The sequence below is a fragment of the Tiliqua scincoides genome, chromosome 3 (assembly GCF_035046505.1).
Source record: "Tiliqua scincoides isolate rTilSci1 chromosome 3, rTilSci1.hap2, whole genome shotgun sequence".
Lineage (NCBI taxonomy): Eukaryota > Metazoa > Chordata > Lepidosauria > Squamata > Scincidae > Tiliqua > Tiliqua scincoides.
This window is the reverse complement of record NC_089823.1, coordinates 143305392-143329331: the sequence shown is the minus strand read 5'-3', so window position 1 is coordinate 143329331 and position 23940 is coordinate 143305392. Positions and strand designations below refer to the sequence as shown.

At 39.2% G+C, this 23940-nt stretch overlaps 1 protein-coding gene across 3 annotated transcripts in view; it reads left to right on the top strand.

Annotated features, from left to right (window-relative positions):
- PARG (poly(ADP-ribose) glycohydrolase) overlaps positions 1-23940 on the top strand; it is a 91154-nt gene that overhangs the window by 39174 nt on the left and 28040 nt on the right. For all 3 annotated transcript variants that reach the window (XM_066618742.1, XM_066618744.1, XM_066618745.1), the window contains 5 exons: positions 793-885; positions 4314-4471; positions 15699-15778; positions 19495-19555; positions 22306-22381. In XM_066618742.1, coding sequence (XP_066474839.1) covers positions 793-885; positions 4314-4471; positions 15699-15778; positions 19495-19555; positions 22306-22381 — 468 coding nt within the window. The remainder of the gene's footprint in view (positions 1-792; positions 886-4313; positions 4472-15698; positions 15779-19494; positions 19556-22305; positions 22382-23940) is intronic.

Here is a 23940-nt window from a genome sequence, read left to right as displayed (position 1 = left end):
TATATAGGTCGAATGTCATAAGAGAGGACTTATTAGAATATTGTAAGCACTCTCCCACAGAATTTGCAGGTCTTTGTTCCTGAAGAAGATTAATCTGGATTCTGGGGAAGGCGTGACTCTTCCTGTAGTGTGCACACCGATGTGCCACAGCGGTTGAAAACTGCTGTGATAGAATGTTACTAACTGAGTTTTATAGATGTATTTTTTTAATGCTTGGTTGGCAACCTTCAGTCTCGAAAGACTATGGTATAAGCCTACAGCACCCGGTATTCCCAGGCAGTCTCCCATCCAAGTACTAACCAGGCCTGACCCTGCTTAGCTTCCAAGATGCTTAGGATTGTTTGAATACTCAGCCCTAAATATTTCTGGTTTTAATTTCCTTATACATTTTATTGATTAAAAATTCAATTTATGATCAATACCCAGATGGGAATGTTTAGTTCAGCTATGGCCCGTAAAGTGTTTTGGCCGATGAGCTCTTGGAAGGATTGTGAACTTTCAGCCTTTTTTTAGTTCGTGTCTCTGCGCCATGGTATTTCAGAAAGAAGTTTAAAAAGCAATGACAGATATTTCCGATTTGACAGTTGGTATCAAAAAAATGGTCAAGTTGTAATCTAGCACCAGAGGCTGAACTCAGGGCTTCTGAATTCTACCTTAACCTGTGACTTAAAAAAAAAAAATGCTTGGCAGAAGAGTGTTGCCTTGGAAAGCCAACTGGCATACAGATAGGAATATGGTTATCCGGTCTTGGCTGATCCTAGATTGAATTGTCCTGTCTTGTTCCCACTCTAGGTCCTTGAAGACGCAGAGGCTCAGCATCTCTTTCAGTCCATTTTACCTGATATGGTGAAGCTTGCACTCTGTCTGCCTAGCATCTGCACCCAGGTTAGTTGACACAGCTTAAGAGTATTTTCTGGGAGCAGATTAATGTGCTATAAACCATAACAAATGGCTGAGGTCAAATGCCAAGGTCCTCTTGTGTGTCTCTTGCCTTGTTGAGTTCATGTCTAGGGAATACTGAGGACAACATGCATCTGTAACAATATAAAGTGGTATTGAAAACTCACTGTCCCATTTTTTAATCTTGGTTTGAGCTATATATCAAAATCTTGCATATCTTGGATGTCCTGAAACATCCAGCAAATATTAATGTTTTCAACTGATTTTTGTTCAGGTTTAATACCACAAAAACACATTTTTTTAGAGACTATTTCTTCTAATTACTTTGGTATAGTATGACTTTTCTTGTAATAAATTCTTGATTTATCACTTTGAGTTGGATTTGAGAATAACTTGATAGCAGTATCATGTTATTCTCAAATCCAACTCAAAGTGATAAATCAAGAATTTATTACAAGAGAAACCATAACAGTCAGCAGTGTTTGCCCACATTATGTTTTTTATTAAATCAGTAAAATCTTTTCAATGTGATTTGATTATGTGACCATATTACATCTGTTGAAGTCAGTAGGATTACTGATACAAGTATGGTGTAAGTTTGTTGTTGTTGTTGTTTTGCCATGAGTTCCAGGGGTTTTTTAAGAGTTTGTTTTTTCCCCCAAGAATAACATATTTGGTTTGGAGTAACACAAAATTATGCATTGTTTGTGCTGACCAAAGAGGTTTGCAAGGGAACAGTAACTTAAATAGAATACTTTAGGTTCTTTTTACCACTCAGCTTTTTGGAAGACCCTTTTTGACAGCTGTAAAAATGCTGAATGTAACTTCAATACAAGCTGAACTCCTTTGAAGGATGATACAGATGCAGATTAAGGGAGTTGTGTTGCCATGCAGTCCTTCTTAATTGTGTTGGTAGCTCAACAAACCAAAAGCTTGTCTCTGAAACATTGTTTTTGAATATAACCACAGCTGACATTTAAAGTATACTGGTGGTACTAGCCTGCATGTTCTGTGCATAGTTGTTGTTTGTTGAAAAGCAGTATATAAATATTCTTATTAACAAAAATGTTTACAAAGTGGTTTGCAGAGAATATAAAATAAATAAATGGTCCCCTATTTTCAAAGGGCTCACATTCTAAAAAGATACAGAAGAAATGTCAGAAACAACCACTAGAAAAGACACTGCGCCAGATGAAGAGGGACAGTTAGTATAGAACAAATAGCTGGAATGCCATTTGTGTTCTGTACAGACACACTTTTTATTAAAAACCCATTCTTTAGGATGTTTTCATCTGCTTTATAATATTAAAAAAATATTTTTCAAAGCCAAGATATATTGATAAGATCTGTCTAGGGTAAATTTATTTTTAGGTAAATGGACCACTGGGGATGTAAAAATGGCTCCATGAAAATCCTGGTTTGCAAATTGGGAGCAACCCAGTACCCATGTCTCTGGGGCTAAGCATGGTTTTGCTTACATGTGCAGTGCTGTAAATCAGAATTCTGCAAACCAAGTTCCAGAGTAGAACAGAAGTTGTAATTATAAATTCACTACAAATCAGGGTGGTTCAACACGTGGCCCACAAGACCTTTTTTGGCAGCCCTCTAGAAGCTCTTCACACCCACCACCTCTCCCTGTTTCAGTGACTTTTTGTTCTCCTTGCTGTGCCAGTCCAGCTGGAGAAGGAGAAGCCAGAACAGCACAGCAGGGAAATCAAAAAGCCCCGCTGCATCCACCCGCTGCTTCTCCTGCTGCCTCCTCCTGCAGTAACTTGGAACATGGAAGTAGTTGGCGGTGACATCACCACCAGGGTGGTGATGCCAGGTGTCTTGTGCCCCTGTGGTGTTAAAAGTTGGAGCGACTTCTTCAAATCGTGCTTTTAATCTCTAGTGTTCGAGGGAACTATAGTTGTACTGCATGCATATGTAATATAAAAAACCTGGTTAAAACAAAAAGGGGAAATCGCTTCTGAGAGAGAAGGGGAAAGGAATGCACCCTGTTGAAGCTAGCTCAACAGGCTGAATTGGACTGGCATTAGTTTGATTTTGTGTTTTAGAAGTAACTTGAGGAATGGTCATTCAACTGTAAAAATGATCTCAATTGTGTACACCTTAGAAATGGGAGAATACTGTTCAATTTTGGGAAGTTCTTCTCTAGTGGTTAATAGGAAATGAATGTGTGACTTCTGCTTGGCTGTTGAACAGTGAGTCAGAATTTTTTTTCAGTATGATAAATAAGATACTAAGTAGCAATTTTACTGAAGAACCAGAACATCAGTGATTTACCCCAACGCCAACTTTGCTGTGATTCACTCAGCCTTGTGTGAGCCATCCTTGGCACTCTATAGTGATGTTCTCCATTAACATGTCTGTATTCCAAGTACTCTACCCTTCTTCAAAATTTGAGGCAGAAAATGATTGCTTTTAAAACTTGTACCACAGAACATTAAATATAGTAATAGATTAGGTTAGTTTATGTGGTTGACTCTGGCTACAAGGAGTTGCATGGAGGACCCAGCTTTTTGGGCTCTTAGCCATCCTGTTGATCAGAAGAGTTATGTTAGAGCTTTAATGAATTTCTCCTGTGTTTCAAAAGTGCATATTTAGCTGAGGATAGATAAAAGAACATTTGACCATTCTGTAGAAAAATCTGAAGCAAGTAGAAAAGCAGTTGTAACGTATCCATTTCAAAAATTGTATATGCTTGTTGATTCTAGCAGTGATTTTTTTCAAGTAACAAGGTAATCTGAGAGTATATCCTCTGTTCATTCTTGGCACATATTTCGTACATATAAGGACCAAGAAAACTTCAGGTATTGTATTGCAGCTATAAAATAACCATACAGTAAACGTGATGTTTAGATTGAAGCCTCATGTGGATTTTCTTAAAGTTTGAGGGTGTTTTGCTCTTATTTATTAAAGAGAAAGGAATTGTTCAGTTACTGTTTTATAGGTATGTTATTTTGTGTGTCATCATGATGTCTTGTTTTGCAGCTATTAAGATGTGATTGCTATAATTGCCTATTTTCTTTAATCTGTGTGACAGGGGGACTGTAAAATACAGTTGTTGCAGTTGCTTGATATTTTATTTTTCTGTTGCTGTTGCTCATATTCCATCTGTTCTACCTCTGGACATTTTATTTTGTTGAAGCTGGTGATGTTTTGTTTGCTATTCTTGTTATTGATTAGAAATCTGCAATTTGTCAAACAAGACCCTTGCCAATCATCTTGGATAAACAACTCTTAACTATAATGGCGTTGCTGATTTAAGAACCCTCCAATGGCCTTAAATTACTTGTTCTCTAAATTAGTAAATGTAATTTTGTGCTCCTGTGTTCTGGGCTGTTGGGTGTGGGGGGAAGGGTTGGAATTGTTAAACTAATTATCTTCATTTCTTTTTGTCCTTTTGTTAGCCAATACCTCTATTGAAACAAAAAATGAACCACTCCATCACAATGTCACAGGAGCAGACTGCCAGTTTACTAGCAAATGCTTTCTTCTGCACTTTCCCTCGGCGTAATGCCAAGATGAAATCAGAATATTCAAGCTATCCAGATATTAACTTTAACAGGTATGGTGATGGTTTTAACAGATAGCTCACTGAGAAATGTATTCATCTAAAGGAGGAACCTGTTTTATCAGTATTGCATCATTAATTCACTTGTTTGTTACCTGAAATTATCAAATTTAAAACAGGAAATGATTGAAAAACTGTATTTCAAAAACACCTGTTTTAATGAGATTTTGAAAATATTAAAAAAAACTAGATTTAAGACTGTGTTCAGTGACAGGAATGTTGAGGGACAGAACAGTAGAAGAACTCCCTGCCCTCCGCCTACCTCCTCCCTTCCCCAGAACGCCTCTTCCCTGCCTCCCCCCACTTCTCTCCGCTGCTTTGCAGTTCGTGTGACTGCCGAGTGGCGGAGCTCTGGTGGCCGCCTGGCAGTAGCCCAACACCAACCAGCACTGGGCTACCACCAGTGTTCACCCGGCGATAGGGCCTGCAGCCGTGCCTTACGACTTGTTTGCAACAGTGTACGCCGGCGGTAAGCCGGTGTTCAGGATTGGGCCCTAAGTTTCTGGAAGCAAGGGGTGATTTTATTAAGCAGTGCTTGTTTGTTTGTATGGATTTATTTTAAAAAAATTATTTCCCACTTTTTCTCCCTCTAGGGGATTCAAAGTAGCTCGCAGTAGGAATTTGAAAATAATCCGTCCAATAAAGCAAAAATCACAGAACACAAAAATCCCCAGAATTTCAATAGAAGGAGACCAAACTGAAAAGATAATGGAATATATCAATATCAAGAGAACCAAGAAATGCCAACTGAAAAAAACCAGCTCTTTAATTTTGGCAAAAGCTGGTAAGGGAGTAGGGGGAGAACACTGGTGCACATTAAATGGGAGGGAATTCCAGAGGATGGGAGCGATCAAAAATGTTTTCTAATATATCTTAGCCTTGAAGGCTGGTGGAACACACAAGCAAAGCCTCCTTCCTAGGGAGGGCTTTATCGTTGCACAGTGGCCTCCAGTTTGGAGACTGCTGGTTTAGACAAGATGTCACAAGGGCATGGAGCCAGCTGGCTCATGTACATTCTCAGCAACCACACCAGCCAAAGCTAGGTGATAACTCCCCTCACCACAGATGCCATCTGACCATCCAGGGGCAGCTAATAATCTAAGAGGATTTCCATGCTGTGAACCTAGTATTTCAGAGGGAATGCTATTTCATCTAGAGCAAGTCATTAAACTTAGTCATAATTAGTCAGTCACAGCTTCATGAGCCATCCTGGGAGCACTTCTCTGTTGAAGGTTAACCTACTGTTTATTGAATAAAGTTCATTTTAGTGCACTAGAGAAAATTATTTTTTAAAAGCTGCTTTAGATGTATTGGCCCATCCATTCTGGCTATCAAAACAGTGAAAGTGTACATCTTTGCAGAAGTAGTGTCAGAATTTCCTATCTGTAGACCCTAGAGTTTCATGAACTATCTCTTTTAAACACTTAAGTAAAATTATGAGAACCATGCACTCACTTGTACCCCTCCCCCCACAAAGACAATTAAATTGAGCGCTGATGTTTTCTTCACAAATTAGTTTAGCACGCTTTTAAGCTGGAGGTATTCTTAAACCTCCTCTTTAGAAAATGCCCTTTTTACACTGTCTGCAGCTTGGCCATTTTCGACAATAAAATGAAGATACATTCAGTATATACATATTAAACAGAAAACTTTCAGTGTTTGCAGATTTGAGATTTGACACGGCCATCAATCTGTTTTATCAAAACAAGAGACACTTGGTACAAAAGGTTGACAACATTATGTATTTTATTTCCCTTAAACCTTCTCAAGTACACTATCACTTGGCACTCGTATGTGTTGATGACAGCAAGCTACTACAAGTTTTCAAAAAAAAAGAGAAAAACTTTCAGCTGACAGTATTGCTGGAAATTCTTATGTATTGAACATAGGTCATTTTTATTTTCATGTATTAGGGTGCTTCCAGGCAGCAGTTATTTCAGTGATGAAGTGGCAACACAGGAATTGCAGCAGGGAGCACTTCAAAACAGTGTCAAGTATACTGACTCACCTCGTCTGTGACTTGCAAATGTCTTATCTGGAAGTTGTCTTATGACCATTTATTTGAGTAAACCTCATGGAACAATGGGGATAAGTTCTGAGTAAACATGCTTAGGCTCAGGCTATTAGTGGAGGTGTTTAAAAACTGTTGTTTACCTTACTCAGAAGTAAGCCCATTGTTTTCAGCAAGATTTAGGCTGTAATCCTATCTTACTCACTGGAAGCAAGCACATCTAGCTATTAGTGATCAGGTCATTCTGTTCTTTTTGTCCTTCTAGTCTCTGTTGCTAATACTACTGAGATTTTTTTTCCAGCAGTTTGTACTCTGCAAGTTTTTGCTCTGCAGTATTTCCATATATTTTTTCTAATGTAATTCTTGCTGAGAAATGAACAGCCAGTAAGTAGTATAAGTACCTGCCAGTATGACTAAATGCAAATCCTGTATATTTAAAGTTAATTTTTGAAGGCATGACTTCTGTGATAAGTCAATTTATACAACTGTTCTGTGGATTTGAATGGCTAGTTGACTTGTGTCGGTCAACTACACAGTGGAGGAATGGGTAAAAAAAATGCTTTTCATGGTAGATTCTGTGCAAAGTGGAAGAAATGAATGTGGTTATAAGTGTAGTGTAATCCATTTTATATCCTACTTTCCCCCAAAACTGAAAGCAGCTCACAGTATCAGTTAATACTCCATAGTGGAAACTAAACAAAACCACAAACATTAAAAACTAAGCAGCTGCAATACCAGAAACAGAACAGTGATGACAAAAAATATTGAGGGGGAGGCCTTTCTTGAAGCAATCACCGAGAAAGCCCTAGTCCTCTTATTGTCAGCTTTATATCATGAATGAAAACTAGTCAAAGAAGGGCTTTCAAAGGTAACCTTAAAAAGCAATTGGGTTTTCAGGGGGAGGTGCTGCAAAATATGTCAGTCCTAAAGTATGAAGCATTTTCAAGGAAAGATCCAACATCTTACAATGGGGGTATAAATTCAATGACAGCCAGTATTTGGCATAAGACTGGCTGACCATCTATTTGGAGGGATAGTGCAGGAAGGAAAGTGCACCTGTATTTCGTTAGAGGGCAATGCAGATACTAGACCAAGTGATGTTTGGTAATAGAAGGCCAAATTCTTGGGTCAGCAGGTTCTTCTTCCCCATCCTTGCCCTTTACAAAGATACACTGTTGGGTAAAGAGTCTACAGACATCCACTGTTGGGTAAAGAGTCTATGTCCCACTCCGAGCCCAGTAACTCTTCAGTTTCATAAACAGCACGACCCTAAGCCTCCCCCACCAGCTCTGAGTGCAATAAAGCACATTCACAGCTACTCAGGATCAGAGTACGCCAGTGCATGGACCTGCACTGGGAGAGGGTAAGTTTGTGCTGGCTTGGGTAGGCCAGCACAGGAGGCTGAAGAGGGTAGTGGAAGATGTATTGAAGGCAGGGAAAGGGTGTCTTTGGACAGGTGGAGGGCAGTCTGGGAGGCGGGTCAGGTCCGGGAGAGGGGTGGGCTCAGTCATGGCATTGCAGGCTGGGTTTTAACCCGTCCCCAGCCCAACCAGTGTTACATAGGTTGCTCGGATTTGCACCTGCAAAATATGGCCTGATCCAGTGGGGCTGTTCTTATGTTCTTACATCAAATAGAAAATCTGCATTTCATTTCCTTGGAGCACAACTCTCACTACAAATTTGTGTGCAAAAATTAAGCTTAAGACAGAGTGTGCATTTTGCTTTTAAGCTAGCAGAGAAAATAGTAGCAGTGCTCCTCTAACCCCTGACATCATCTTTGTGCTGACAAAGAGGTTCTTCTATTTTTTTAATAGAAGAAGGAGAAAACGTTCACTAGTTAAGATATATGTGCCTTTATGGAACAGTTTTAAGAAAGGAAATGATTATGGTGCATATTTTGTTTATACAGGGGAATGGAAATCTGATTTGGCTGTAATGTAATTCTCTTTTACCATAAACATCAATTTGATGATGAGTATTCTCTGTGGAATAATTTTTTCATTTATTTGAAGTAATCTGATTCGGGATAGGGTTCTATATTATATTTGTCGAAACTGGTTCCTACACATACATCAGTTTTGAACACCTGAATGTTTAGGGGTCAGTATAGTTTAGTTAGTAGTTAGATTTAAAACTAAAGATTGTCTTTGGGCATGAATGGCCTAGTCACAATTTGCAAATAAAAATAACAATGTTGTGTGATTCTTTATAGACTAATATATATTGTGTTGTAAGCTATAGCCTGCAAAAGCTTCTGATATGCAGGATTGTAAACCATAATATCTCAAGCTATGGTACATTTTGATAAACATGCTTTCACAGCTGGATTCCATACTGGACTATAAAGGTTTTTTCAGGATAAGTGCATGGTCTATACTAAAACTAAAAAGTGCCAGAAACTAAAGACTTAAAACTAAGCTTAAAAACTCTGAAAACTAAAAATGGCTAAAAACTAAAACCACATTCAAATCTAAAAACAAAGGATTAAAACTGAAAACTAAAAACTCAAGCAAAAGCTAAAAACTAAAAAGACTAGAACTAAAACCAGCAACTAAAGAACTGATGTAAAACTGAAACCTTTTATTTCACCTGCAACTTTGGTGTGCTTCCTCAGAGGCTACTGCAACTTCCTCAGGACCTAAAACCCAGCACTCACCTATTTTTTATAAAGTTTGTAACTGATTACCTGCTGAGTTAGGAACTCAGCATACAATCAGGATTTCTACAGGATCTAAATTCAACACTCACCTGTTTTCTTATAGATTGTAAATGACTGACTGCTGAGGGTATCCAAGGCGGAAAGCATGTCACAGCAAGAGAGAGCAGGATGGCAGACTGGGGGTCGGCCAAAGGAACTCTGCTTAAGTCCCCAGTGGGATTTGCTACATCTAGGATTCCTAGCTCAGACTACCATTCTGACTGTGCAAGTCTCAGTTGCAAAACAAAATGACAGTGGTAGCCCTGCTCAAGTTCTGGTTACAGCCAAATTCTGATTCCTATCCCACCTGTTGATGACCTCTCTTCTACAGGATAGAAGAGTATTTCTTGAGGTGGCCAGACTGTCACTAGAAGCATGTCCATTAACTAAGCTGAAATAGTAATTAAGCCTTTAGGCTGTCTAAGCATCATCTCTCAACTGTGAACCGGCAGGCTTTTCACCAATTATACATTTCCATGACTGAGGAGACAGAATGTGCACTTGGAGGGCACCAGCACTGCTAGGGCATCAAGCCTCAAACTTCTTTGAAAGTTTCTTTGAAAGCTCACAGCTGAGGGATGAGACCTAGGGTGCCTTGGGCTGGCCTGGGAGGGTCGCAAACGTGCCATAAAGCACGTTTGCGCCTCCTTGAGGGGAAGCCAACCTGGCGCTTCGAGAAGCGCCGGCCTGTGGAGGCTGACAGAAGCCTCCACGCCAGCTTCCCCTCCGCCATTCGTATGGCCCACCTGCATCAACACAAGCAGAAAAGGTAGGCAAGGGGGGGGAGGGAGGTGTTCCTTGGCGGGGGGAGGGAGGCTGATGTGTGGCCCTGGAGGCGTGTGCGTGGGGAACTGGAGGCGGGGCTGGGATCCGGCAGTTATGCTGGATCCCAACCCCCATCCCCTGGGAGAATGGAGCGACTTTAATCCGCTCCGCTCTCCTCTGACTTGTGCCACCTCAGGAGGTGGCGCAAGTCCGAGGAAACCCATTGGGGCCAGCAGCCCTTACCCAGGGTTTCCCCTTGCCTCTGACTAAGCCGCTTCTGGCCACAATCCTGCGCTGGACACAGCGCAAGCCTCCTGGCTTGCCTGTTCAGGTGCAAGTTAGGATTGCGTCCTTAGTCAGCATGAATTGATGATCCCCTGTCAGTGCATCTTATCAGGTCAGAGGACAAAAGAGAATGTGCTTAACAAGGAAGAAGGGGAATAAAACAAAAGGGCACACCCTCTGCAAGAACCAGAGAGAGGGGTCCTGAGAAGTGGTCGTGAGATGACCAGTCATTACATTGCCCCATGTGCCAAGCAGACAAAATTGCACAAAATTCAATAGTAAATGCATGATAGACTCTACATTTAGCTTGAACAGTGCAAAGTTTTTAGTTGTGTGGAGATAGCATTACACCTGACATTTGGTTGTCTGCAATAAATATGAAAAGATAGTGCCTGTGAGGTTAAATGGTTGAAGTGTGCTCCTTAAGTATGAAGCCAAGGGAATCCAAAACCTCTAAGCTACTTTCTATGTAAATAGAGAAATTGAAGTTCATTTACTTAATTAACTTCAAAAGACTTGCAGCCACAACTAAAGGTTTGATTTCCACAGTGCTTTGTGTGTGACATTGTTTGAAGCTGCTTGGAGACCTCCTCATCAGAAAGCATCACATCAGTTTATAATGGAAAAGTCTCTATTAATTTTGTAAAAATGGTAATATACAGACTGACCTGGCTTGTACTACCCAGAGCTGGGTAAGCAAATTTTTATGTGTTTATTCCTGGTGTTTGGGGTTTTTGTTAGGGTACTTTCCATCCTGCTCCCTAACACTCTCCCTCCCTGAACTGATGACAGTGGTCTCAAACGTAATGTTGTGGACTTCGAGGTTTGTGATGGTTGGGCAGTATCTATGCTGGGACTGCCCTGTTGGAGGTGTCTCCAAACTTAATGGCTGTTATGACAACAATGGGGCTACTACAATATGTCATCAAGCAGGTGGATATGATGCACTTTAGATCTTGTGGTCTCAACTGGGTGGGAAAATGGTGATCTGGAAATGGTGTATTTCTTATTGGCTCCCTTGTCGTGATCACTTATTCCCCTCAGCAGTGGTAGGGGACCTGTGAGGATAGACCTCTCTCAAAGTCTGATAGATCTGGATGGATTTCTAGGGATCCCTTGGCCTTACTGATGTTCCTTTCAAAACTGGTCACTGTAGCACATGCTCCCATGTGCGTTCTCTAGCTCTCTTTCTCACAGAACAGAGCCTGTTGACCTCTTATTTCAGCAGGGAGTAGTGGGCAGTGAATTGGGTGGGAAGATGACTGGTATGGAGATGGTGGCAAAACTCTCACAATGAAATATTCTTTCACTATCACCATTGCCCATAGTAGTGCTTATGCAGTGGAACTCACAATTGGTTTGTGTTGTGGAGGTGGATATTTCCTTTGGTGAAATTCCCTTTCATTCCCTTCTCAGAGATAAGATGTGTTTGGGTATGGGGCAGGGAGGTGATTTCCCCCAGAACAGTTTAGAATCTTTGATGTATTGATTCTTTTCCCCTAGACTAGACTAAAGTTGGGGGAAAGAATGAAAGTTAAAGAGTAAGTGTGAGATCCTTTCCTCTTTTGAAATGGATCTGGGGATGGCTGAGGTTGGCCGAGGTTAACATCTTCCCAGTTAAAATAAGTCATAAATTAAGAACAGTCTGGCATCAGTGCCCCTTTTAAGTAGAGGAGAGGCTGCACAGAGGGGCAAGTTAGGTGTGAAGGACACTGTGTCCAAGTGTCAGTTGGGTGAAAGCCAGGATTACCTGGACCAAGTGTGTATGTGCTAAAGAAAATGAATTGGCAAAAATTAGAGCCCCTGTGATTGTTGGACCCAACTATAAATTAGAGATGGGGGAACTCACGTTTGCCTGCTGGCTTCACTTGCTGGGGTAGAGAAGGGTTAGCAGATTTGACATTATAAAAATATTCCAAAACTAACAGTATAATTTTTTTTCTGGAAAATATTTCAGATTTTTGTTGCATCTTTTGAGAGAGTGTATTTTTCCCCCAATCACACCAAAATATAGACAATTTTCCTATAATATAGATATAACAACGTGAGATAATATTGCTGAAAACCATGACTGGAAACAAGTTTGAGCAGTGCAAATGCAGTGGCAGATTTTGCTGCCTTGTTAATTTACCACACTATGCAAATTTCACGTTCACTTCATAAGCTGTCCTTCCCTGGTGTAATGGGATATGAGAGCTGAGAGTTAGGGAGCTGCGAGACTGCAGAGGGCTTTGAAGATGAGAACAAGGAGCTTGTGCTCAATCTAGGAGTGAATAGGAAGTCAGTGAAGGGATTTAAGGAGGGGTTGACATGGCTGATGCAGTGAGAAAGGAGGGTGATTTCAGCAGAAGAATGCTGAATGGATATGAGGGGTCAAAGATGAGCCACTGGAAGACCAGAGAGGAAGTTTGCAGTAGTTAAGGTGAGAGTTGACCAAGGCACGAAAAAGAGTTTTGTCCAGGGGGCAGAGAACAAGGGCCATAGTTCTGCAGTATTGTAAAGGAAGAAATCTGTTGACAGACTAAATATGAGAAATAAAAGGGAGAGACAAAAGTCAAGATACAGCTACTTTTTGATGGGGGAGAAGAAAGAAGAATTACAACCTTTTCCCAGATTGTGTGTAAAGGGAATGATTTGGAAAGAATTGATACCAGTAACTAGACTTCCATTATTCTTTCTCTCATACTATAATGGTTGAAATCCTCTGGCATTATTTCACATCTCTGTCTATATTGTTTGAGAATACTTAATTATATGTATAAAGGTCCTCAATTTGATTAATGTTGCAGCTGCATTTATTTGAAGGCTAAAAGGTCAAAAATAAATTGTGGCTTGGCATTGCAAAGCTCTGTAAAGGTTCCACAGCTCTTTTTCATCTGCTATACTGAAATAACCATGTGGCAGAACGTCTTGCAGTAAGCTGAAGTAGGTTACTAATAGTCCATTGTCTAGTGTTGGAGGCCTCAACATAGGTAGAAGATTTCCTTATTTACTGAATGTTTCAATCTATATTCACAATTGCTAGAAAAACAACTTGTGCAGATGTTCAAATTCTGTATGCAATGCAGGATTATGATATCTCCCCCTACCAATTTGTGTGTTGAACTTTGCGTTTGTATAACAATTTACATCCCACTTTTCCTAAGCAAATGTTCAAGACAGCTTACAGTTATACAATAAAATGTACTATGTATAACAAGTAATGTCATTTTAAAAAATCATACAGACACACATGGGTGTGTGTGTAACTGTTTGGTCCAGAGAGAAGCAGGCAAGCCACTGCACTATTACAGTGGCATAGAAGGTAGACATCAATCCGTCCGCCAAGTGCTAGCCAAAACAGACATGTTTTATGCCCTTGCTGAAAAGCCATTAGGGAGCAGGTGGTTCTTCATTCCCCTGGTAGGAAATTCTATAGTTGTGGCACCACTAGAGAGAAGGCTCTCTCCTGCAGCACCATCTCTCTCCTCTGCCAGCCTCCTTGCACCTCCAAATTGTTAAAAAATGCTATAGCAACACACTTCCAGTTTTTGAATCAAAACTGGAGGTGGCTCACAATATCATTTTTGAGCAGTTGGGAAGCATGGAAAGGCTTACAGAGTGGTCTGTGGGCTTCCCGCACCCTCCAGAGGGCTGTAACAACGCCCAATAAATTTTTTAAAGCCCATTTGTTCCTGGCACCGTCACCCCACCCTATAAGAGTAGAGACAGAGCTTCCCTGGCTGGGGCATCGCAGTGCCCTAGTTTGGGAACCTATGTCTTGTTGAATCATTCTGATGTGGTAGAATTGCTAAGCCACTGAGCTATGAATTGGGACTTCCCCAGTTTGAGTCTTACCTCTGCCATGAGCTCATTAGGCATCCTTAGGCAAGCCACTCCCTTTCAGCCTTAGCTCTCCAGCTGTAGTAGGGGTATAATATTACATACATACCTTACAGAGTTGTTGTAAGGACTACATCAAGTCAATACATTTGGAGTGCTTTTTATGTACAAAGTACTACAGGTTGTCCCTCCATATCCACAGGTTAGGGACACCCATATTTGACTCAACGAAGGTGAGGAGGGCCTCCCTGTACCTTTTGGACATAACTGGAAGAGTCTTCCTGGAAGGAGGCCTTCTGAGGTCTGGGGAAGCTATGCAAGGCCTCTGGAGGCCTCTGAAAGGCACTTCCAGTTTCCAGAGCATGACAGTGTTTTCTTTTTAGTTGCTGAATTTTTTAATTTTACACGGAAATGTTAGTTCAGTCTTTTAAACTTTTAATTTTCTCATCATGAAGTTTCCATGTTAGTCATGTTTCCAAATTTTAAAAATAAATGAACCCATTTCAGTTCTAGAAAACTCACTTTACCCAAAGGCATTTTGGGAGGAGGGCATTGTGCATGAAAGCTATCTGCCACTCTACAACATTTCAGGAATAATTCTAAAAAGTGAGATTGTATCCCCAAAGGTCTTTTACCATATCAGTGAACATGCCACAAGAGGCATTCTGTTTCTGAAGTCCCCACAGTTTTTTCCTCAAGGCAAATTGCATTATGTGTTTCCTATAGAGATGCAGTTTCGTTTTGTGTAAAATCAAATTAAGCAATACAAATGCAGGTTGCTGGAAGGTAGATGACACAGTAAAAAGAAATAGAGTATTTTATGTAAAAGAATGTGTTCCCTTGATGACTCTAAGTAGATAATGTTTAATATTTTGACTTTATAGAAGGATTTCTTTAAAGAAATACTAGCTAATTTTAAAGTAAGCTTTAAAGCTTTAAAATGCGATGAAGAAAAATGAATTTAGTACTGGTTTTCTCATGGAATGAAATGTCTAAAATATGGTATCTGTTTTTCCCTTTTAATACATTGACATAAAAATAATTTTTGTCTTGAGAAGATGTAAATAACTTTTGAGATATTCTGTAATCAGCACTAAAGCTAGTATGATGCCCCCCTGCAATTGACTAACCATTTATATAACTGCTCATACAAGTGATCTTTTCATGTGAGGAGTATATTGTCTGAAGAGCTAATTCATATGAGACTCTGGATCCTCTTTCATATATAGAAAAAAAATTACACCCTTTTCCTATTCACTAGAGGAAAATGACTCTAATTTACTAGTTCTAACTATCCAGGAAAATAGTATGCAGACTCATTAACACCGAGCAGTTGTCTGAGTAGTTTAAAAAAATGCATTTCTAATTTTTTTTTGTTTTATCAAATATAACGTGTTCAGAAATGATAGTCTTATCAGAAAGATAGTGTGTCCTTTGGAACTCTTAAGAAATGTTTAGTTTCTCTGATATGTCAGGAGCTGATGTGCCTAGCACCAGACTGGCTCACTTTGATTCAAATTTGCTACCTTGGTGTTTATATTTGTTGCTCCAACTAACTGGAATATTACTGTGGTCACATCCTTTTGCTTCCTTTAGTTACTGACGTTCCTTCAATCATCTCTATTCTTACTTTTTTTTAGGTTGTTTGAAGGGCGTTCACCAAGGAAGCCTGAGAAACTGAAAACTCTTTTCTGCTATTTCAGAAGAGTCACTGAGAAAAGTAAAAGCATCTTGTTAAATTTCCCAGTCTTTCTTCTGCCATGAACCGCTTTCTTATCTACAGACATATAGCACCTAAAATTTCTTGCGCCATATACAATGTCTTTGTTTGCAAAATTTATATGAGACTTTATATGAACCATTGACTCTGCTAGATGGTTCTCTGCCTATGGCTTAGAATCTGCAAGAGTAAAACATAAGGAAAAGGATTGGGAGGGAGAAGAAACTTATGAAAACTTGAGATGGTTGCACTTCATTTAAAATTGTTGAAGTTAATCACTGAGATACTGACTAGCAAAGAGCAGATATTAAAAAAGAAATACTTGGGAGAAGAGAAAACATTTTTAGAACTCTTTTAAAGACAGGAAAGGAATGAATGTGGCAAACAAAGGTGGAGAGAATATTCCGGGCAGGAGTAACAGCACAACAGAAACCAGATGTAGAACAGATCTGTAAATAGTGCTGGAGTTTATCAAGGACCTGTTCTGATATAACATGGCCCCAGGGGTTTTACCCAGAATGTGCTAGAGAATGAACGTTCAGTTCACACAATCCCTCAACGCAGAAGGAAGTTAAAAATATAGCATGAGATTCTGTGTTTTATAATAAAATCTTAATAACACTTATTTTGGAAGCAGGGGTTTCCTGATACTGTGATGTAGGTCATGCAAAGAAATAAATTGCCATGATTTAGCAGTTGAAAATGTAGTTGTGAGTAAGGAGAAGAGAACAAATATAGCAGAAATGCTTATCAATATAATGTAGGAGTACACATAAAAAGCGTTATTACTGTTCATTAATTATTACTGTTTTGCATATTTACATCTCTAATGTATGTATAGTCTGTTAATGGAAATAAGAATTCCTTTACTTCTAAAGTGAGACCTTGCAAAGTAATGTGTTTTCTATTCCACATCACTCAGAAAGCACCTGATGATAAACCTACTTTGAAATGCAAACTTAAATGTATTGGGAACTGGGCTTGGAATTATTCTGTAATTAGCCAGGAAAAGGGAATTTGAGAACCACTATCAATTTATTTATAGATTTAATGTTAATTATAGGTTGAGTCTCCTTATTCACAAGGATTCCGTTCCCAGAACTCACGTGGATGGCAAAAATCGCATTAAAGCAAATCTATTTTAAAAACAATGTCCTTTTGCTCTGTGGGCTTTAGAATGGTTGTCTCGGTCAAAAAGACGCAATGTCCAGTCTCCTGAGGAAACCGGAAGTGACATTTTTATGCCTTTTAAGGCATACTGAGACCAGGGGAATATTTTAAAAGGCACTTCCGGTTTCCTCAGGAGACTGGACATTGCGTCTTTTTGACTGAGACAACCATTCTAAAGCCCACAGAAGCTGCAGGCAGACGCACATGGCGCCTGTGGGCTTCAGAAAGCCCTCTGAAAGCCCTCTTGCTTTTGGAGGGCTCAGGTTGGGCCAAGTCTGGCTCAGTGCAGTTTTGGGGGACCCGCATGAGTCAGATGCACAGATGAATAATTTGTGGATACAGAGACCCCCACCTGTGTTTTCTGCTTTGCGTGGAACATGAGTATAACTGCTTCTGTTGGTTGAACTGTAGTGTTTTGCTTTGAGTTTGACAGTCCCATGGTAAGAGTAGTTATTTTTTAGGAAGAAATATGTTCCATAAATATAAGCTTTTGAATCCATTGGAAAACAGAACACTTCCCAAACTCCAGAACCTGCCAAGTTATTGTCAAACTATTCTTAACTTTGACATAGTATTGTCAAACTACTCTTACCCAACACCTGCTGTTCAGCAATTTTCTGTTTTATTATTGATTGTGAAGCTGTGATAGGGTGAGTAAATTCCATATATATGTGGCAAGATGAGTGATACTTACTGGAGTACATGACAATTTGGAGTTGCTGAGATAGTGTAGATGGCTGCATTGCCTTTTATGAGAAGGTCAGGTCTACGCCAACAGCCTGAAAAGTATCCCAGCTGTAGTGATGAATGTGCTGGACAGTTCCCTTCTGTTCGTGATCACAATCTTCTTTGTTCCTTACCAGAATCAAATTATACTGGCCCAATTATAAATAAAGGTGGCAAGCAATCTGGTGGGCCACTGTGATATACAGGAAACTGGTCTAGATGGGCCTATGGTCTGATTTACTCACTGTGTTGATTTAGCAAAGTGGCTAGTCATAGCAAAGCAGCATAGCAAAGCAGCAGGAGCCATTTTCAGGAGAATAAAACTGCTTCATAATATTATTCCAAGTCCAGTTCTATGCATGTTTACTCAGAAGGGAACCCCATTGTTTCAATGGTGCTTATTCCCCAGTGGGCATAGAAGAGCAACCTTTATTTGGTTTAACACCATTAATTATTTTAATTATGTCTAATGTCAGCCAAACCTTTGACAGAAGCAGGACAAAAAAAAATTATCTGATACATTTTAGGTAATGAAAGGGCTAAATTATTTTTATAATTTTAATTCCTATTGTTGGCACAGACTTACTTTTCAGAAATAAAAATGATTCATTGGATTTATCTCCCTAGTGTGAAAGACTTCGGGAAGATTATGTTTTTCTGTAGAATGCAGAGATTACTCAATCTTTGTCTTTCCCCCCCCTTTACCTTTCAATGCATAGCCTGCAGTTTTGAAAGGTTCATCATGGGTGTCTTTAAAATTCATCATTTATCACCTAATTAGGTAGAGGTAAATATTTGAGAATGCCCCCATTTGAACAGCGTCTTCTGTGCAATGCTGCATGATGCATTGATTCAAAAGCAATGAAGCTTAATTTTATGTTACTGTATATTTTCATCTGGTAAGGAAAGGTGATTGGATATGGGTTATTATTTCCCATTCTTCTAAATCAGAAGGTTGCAATTTCTTCTGCTACTGGGAGGTGAAGAGTGCTTTGCCACCTTTGTTCCCCATGGGCCTTGCTGCAAGTCTTCTAGTTGTTACAGCTCTCCCTTTTTTGTAAGAAGATTACACAAGTAAGGTTTTCTTTATTTCTCTTTTACTAGCCCAATCCCAGCTAAAATGCTGCTGTATCCCATGGTGGAGATTTGGCCTCTGGAGGCCGCCTCGGGATAAAGGAACATTTGCTGCCAAACCCGTCCCCTTCCTGGGCCTGATCCACACTCCTCCTCATTGCACTTTATCCCCAACTCCACTGACCTACCTTACCCAGCAGATCTTGGGCTGTCTGCCAGTTCCCAGGAGGCTGCTTCGACGTGTACGCCAGTGGACTGGCAGCAATGGGTCATTGGTGACTGCTTTATGACAGCTGTAAAGCAATTACCACCGGCACAACACACATTCTTTTGGCAGCTAGGCACTATAGGACTGGGCTACTTAAAGATTTAACAAACTGAGAATGGGGAACATACCCTTTGTAGTTGTTTTAAATAGAAAAAAAAAACTTGGTATTTCGTCTACAAGTTAGACCAGGTGAACATAGTGAATTATAATAACCATCATTCGTGGTAGCACAATGATGGTCTCTCTGCCTTTTTAAAAACAGTTATTTTGATCACATCACTTTATATTGATTTGAGTAGTGACAGAATGCTAATATTTTCATTGTTAAATTAATATTCGGAACAAAAATGTTTTATCTCTGGAAGCATTTCCCAAGTTTAGAAGTCCATGTAGATCCATCTCCTTGATAGAATGAAATTCTTAATTTTTTTTGTTTCATTGAGCAATATATACCCATTTGAGGATTGTTTGCTTATAGAACCCACTGGACTGGTAACATTTACAAGGCAGTGTCTACAGGAATTTCCAGATTGGGAAAGGTAAGTTAAAAATCTCATTTGAAATGGCTTTGTTTTGGTAGTAGAAATGGTATGCAAATCTTAGTAATGTTAGAAGCTCACTTTTCTTCCCTGCCTTGATCTCTGGGGTTTAAATAAAGTTTTGACACCCAGGGGCTAAAGTAATCTCATTGAGAGAAGATATGTTTTTAAATATTTGGAAAAAAATACAGAAGAAATATTTCTCCTTTCTCCACCAACTTTAGACATAATGGTATGCTAGTATAGCTTAATTAGAACATTTAGTGACCTACCTAAGTGTTAGGTTAAAGTGTTCTCAACATTAACTACTTTCAGACTTTAATGATATCCTAGGTATTCAATATAGTGGTGGCTGCATCAACACCTCATTTGCAGTAAGCCATAGAAAGTGGAATGACTTGTCCATACCTAGTTTCATTGACCAGAAATTAATTAGGAGATTTAAAAAAAATAACAGAATTCCAATTTATGAAGACGCCCCAGATCATCCTGGTATAACTAAAATTAGTTTAAATTTTTAATTTTTCTTTTAATGTCATTTGTATCACCTAAAGCTCTCTGGTTGGCATGCAAAATCATGCTCATATATTTGAGTGCAAAGTATCTTCACCACCCCCAAAAGCCACTGCAATGCTATTCATAATGCCACCTGTTTCAGAGAGATGAGTTTATATAAAAATGTGAAGTGGTGTCTTGGTATTTAACGCTAGCTATCTTGTAGCATTTGTAATCTGAATGGCAGAGTATGTATCCTTTAAATACAATAAAGTGAATGTTTTAACTTAATGTATTACTGAAGGTGAATTCAGACATTGCTTGTTTGGTCCCCTTCAATACCTAGTTCAACATATAGTATCAATTTACAATGTTTTGTTTTCTTTTGTTCCTAGCTTCCCTAAGATGACAAATGCGCATTTGTTATCTTATAGAGAGCAGGATGAACAATGTTAGACTGTAACTAAAAATGGCATAAAGCAAATTTCTTAATCTTGCCATTTCTAACAATTGTCTTGTTAGTGGATGATGAATGGATCACCAAACCCTAAAGGGCGCACAAGAGACACATGGCAGAAGGCATTTCTTAGAGTAGTAACTCAGAATGGGGATTGACATTGCATTCCCCTGGTGCTCATTGCTTGTTCTGCCTCCTCTAGGTTTCTGGAGATAATTATCACAGAGTCAATTTGTAGGAGATTAGGGTTTTTTGTAAGGAAACATTTCACATGTAGAACACTTATGGATAGAAAATGGTGTGCATACGTGTGCTTTTTTACGTGCACTACACTGAAAAAAGTTCAATTTTGCTGTTGATTAGAGCAGATTGCTGTTAAAAAGAAGTCTATAATATGTTATAATTAATTCTGAAAAAGATTGCTTTTAAGTAGAAATCTGAGCTGACAATATTAGGAAAAGTTTTCTTGCTGAGTTTTTGCAAGCCTTCAGTTAAAGCTTTTCCAAAGAGAAAACAAGTTTGCTTATTTTATTTTTGGATTGTGGTAACTTTGACTATTTGTAACACTGTTGATGTTTATTAATTACATGTTAGTTATTGACTAATGGGCTGTATTCTTAGTTATCCTTCTTTTTTGCATAATGGACTTTTTTGCATAATAGGCTTGTGCACATGGAAATAATACAGCAGTGTTTTTGTGCACAGAAACCTGAATGGAATCCTAACTTGGCCATATGTTTGTTTGGCGTGTTGTGCAACATGGCAAACAACGTAATACTGAATTTTTTGCGTGACATCTTGTGTATTTCTTCTACATGTGCTTGCATTAGCACATGTAGAAGCATGCACAAGGTTTCTTCATGTGCTCCTTAGGATGCAACCCATTATTAATGTATTCTTCCCATGAAGCTGAATGTGCCTAAGCAACAAAATACTTTCATTTTTTATTTCTCATTGAAATGACTAACATAAAATTGAAGTAATGTTGATTCACTCAGGTTCTATACAAAAATGACTATGAAATTTATTCATTTCTTCTGATACTATTTGAATCTCATTCAAGTGAGAAGCAAAAAAAAATGTTTTGGAAATAAATCAGTAGCTGAATGACTAATCTAACTTTATTTATTTATAATAAATGTTCTGTTTATATCCTTGGTCTGTTTAATTTATAGAATTATTCAATGTTCCAGTAATACTGCTTTCTAAAGAATAAAAATGTCCTGGATGTAAAATGAACACTAAAACCAAGACATTTCATATTACCAAAAGATCAAATAGAAAAAGGGTTTGCGCCTTAGACTCACTGTTAATTCAAAATTTTAAGGCATTATTCCATCTTCAGTGAAAACCCCAAAAGTAACTTAGCGTGGGCTATAAGTTTTATTTCTGCTGAATGTGGATGCTTAAAGTGACTGGTTGTATTCAAAAGCTTCAGCATTATTTATATCAGAATAAGTTTTCAGATTTTGTGAACAGTTGTATACATATTTATTCAAAAATGTCCCCCTGTGTTCAGTGAGGTTGACTCCTAGTTAAGTGTATATAGAAATCTGTTTGGGTCTGATTGTGGACAATGTGCTGAATAAACAGTAGGTGCAACCTATTCCAATGTCTTGGTTTTTGCTATGGCAAGTTCTGGGATGGAGCTGTCAAGTTTTATGACATTGTGCAGATCAACAAGCAGCAACAATTTTATTTGTTAACCTACAGCATGTAAAAAGGAAAAGTTTTCATATCAGTGACCTCTATAAATACTATCACACTTCTGCATTTCTGTGTATATATTTGATTACAGAACTCAGAAAAAAATGTCCAGGTTGCATGTCACTTATGAAGGTACAATTGAAAGCAATGGACATGGGATGCTGCAGGTAAGTGTAGAATCACATATAAGTTTGTGTTGTATTTGTCTTAAGCTTTGGCCTATTGGACATTTTAGCAAAAGTATCGATTGTACTCTAGAATGTATGAAAGTGGAGTGCTTTTGTGCAGTATAACAGACACAGCAGAATTTATTGTTCTGCTGGCCTTAAAATTACCTGTGGTCTCCAGCTCATTTTGTTTTCCTCATGTGCACCCTGTTGAAAAAGCTTTTGATTGACAATCATAAGACCTGGATAGTTCCAGGTTTGTCAGGTCAAGCAGTGATTGACAGGAGAGGAGTTTCCAGGATATGAAAGTGATAGGCTGTAAATTTTCTGGAGTTTATTTATTTTGGAAGTCATGTTACTGTGCCCCAGCTGGTGACCAGTTCAATAGGCCTTGTCTGCTGCTAGTGAAATTGTTTTGTTCTGGGAACTAGTCAGCTAAAACAGATTACTAAGGAGGGTATCTCTTCCATTTTTTAAATTTTAAACTGCAAGGAAACTGCACTTTGAAGTTTATGTAAAATATTGTGACTTGTACCTGTTTCACTAACTTTCTGTTTGTTATTTGTTGACTTAAAACACAATCCACAGCTCTATGAAACTAGAATTGTAGGGTTTCTGCCAATGTTCTTGGCAGAATATTGGCACAGTATGACTCAAATGTGACAATTTTCTGGGATGTGGTTGAGAGCAAACCTCTTTGCAACTAATGGAAACAACTTCTATCCACTGCAGTGAGAATTGCATGGGGGAACATTCCAGAAGATTCTGTCCATAGACCACTTGATCTCTTTATTGTGTCTTGATTTTTGCATAAAAAGGAAAAGTGTTGCTTGTGATCACCATTGTGAGACATGTTAAAATTAAAATGGCGCTGGATAATTTGGATCGGTAATTATGACATGTAGAAAAGGCCGAAACTGTGTATTGCAGGTATCTGTGATATGTCCTGAGGGAGTGGTCTATAAAGTGTGTTTTAGAATCTCCTAGAAAAGAACAATACAGGTGTGCCCCCTTGTCTATTCCAGAACCCCCCACGGATAGTCAAAACCACAGGTACAGGCAAACGCCTGTCCCTGTGATCTAAACTCTCCAGAGGCGAAGGGGGCTCAGCTCCCCTTTCCTCTGGAAGGTCCTCTGAGTTAAGCAGAGGCCGCAGACTGGGCTCAGACTGAGCTTGGCAGCTCAAAACACCGGAAGTGACTTTTTAGTGCCTTATAAGTCATTGGGAGGCCTGGGGAAGCCCAGACATCTGTGGCCTCTGCTGAGATCAGAGGACCCTCCAGAGGGGGCGCATGGAGGAGCCCACGGACCTGATCTGCAGATATGGAATCAGTGGATCCAGGCTCCCCTGTAGTTGTTGTTCATGCTTTATCAGAGCAATCTTAATGTTGGAAGCAAAGTTTCTGTTCCTTCCCCTCTAAAGATACAGGGATTTGTATCCTAATTGTTCATACAAAGATGCTTTTTGACCACAAGCTCTCACCATCAACAGAACAAGCTTGCAGCTTGGAGCACCTCTGCATGAATAGTTAGGATACAACCCGGTTCTTTGGAGTTAC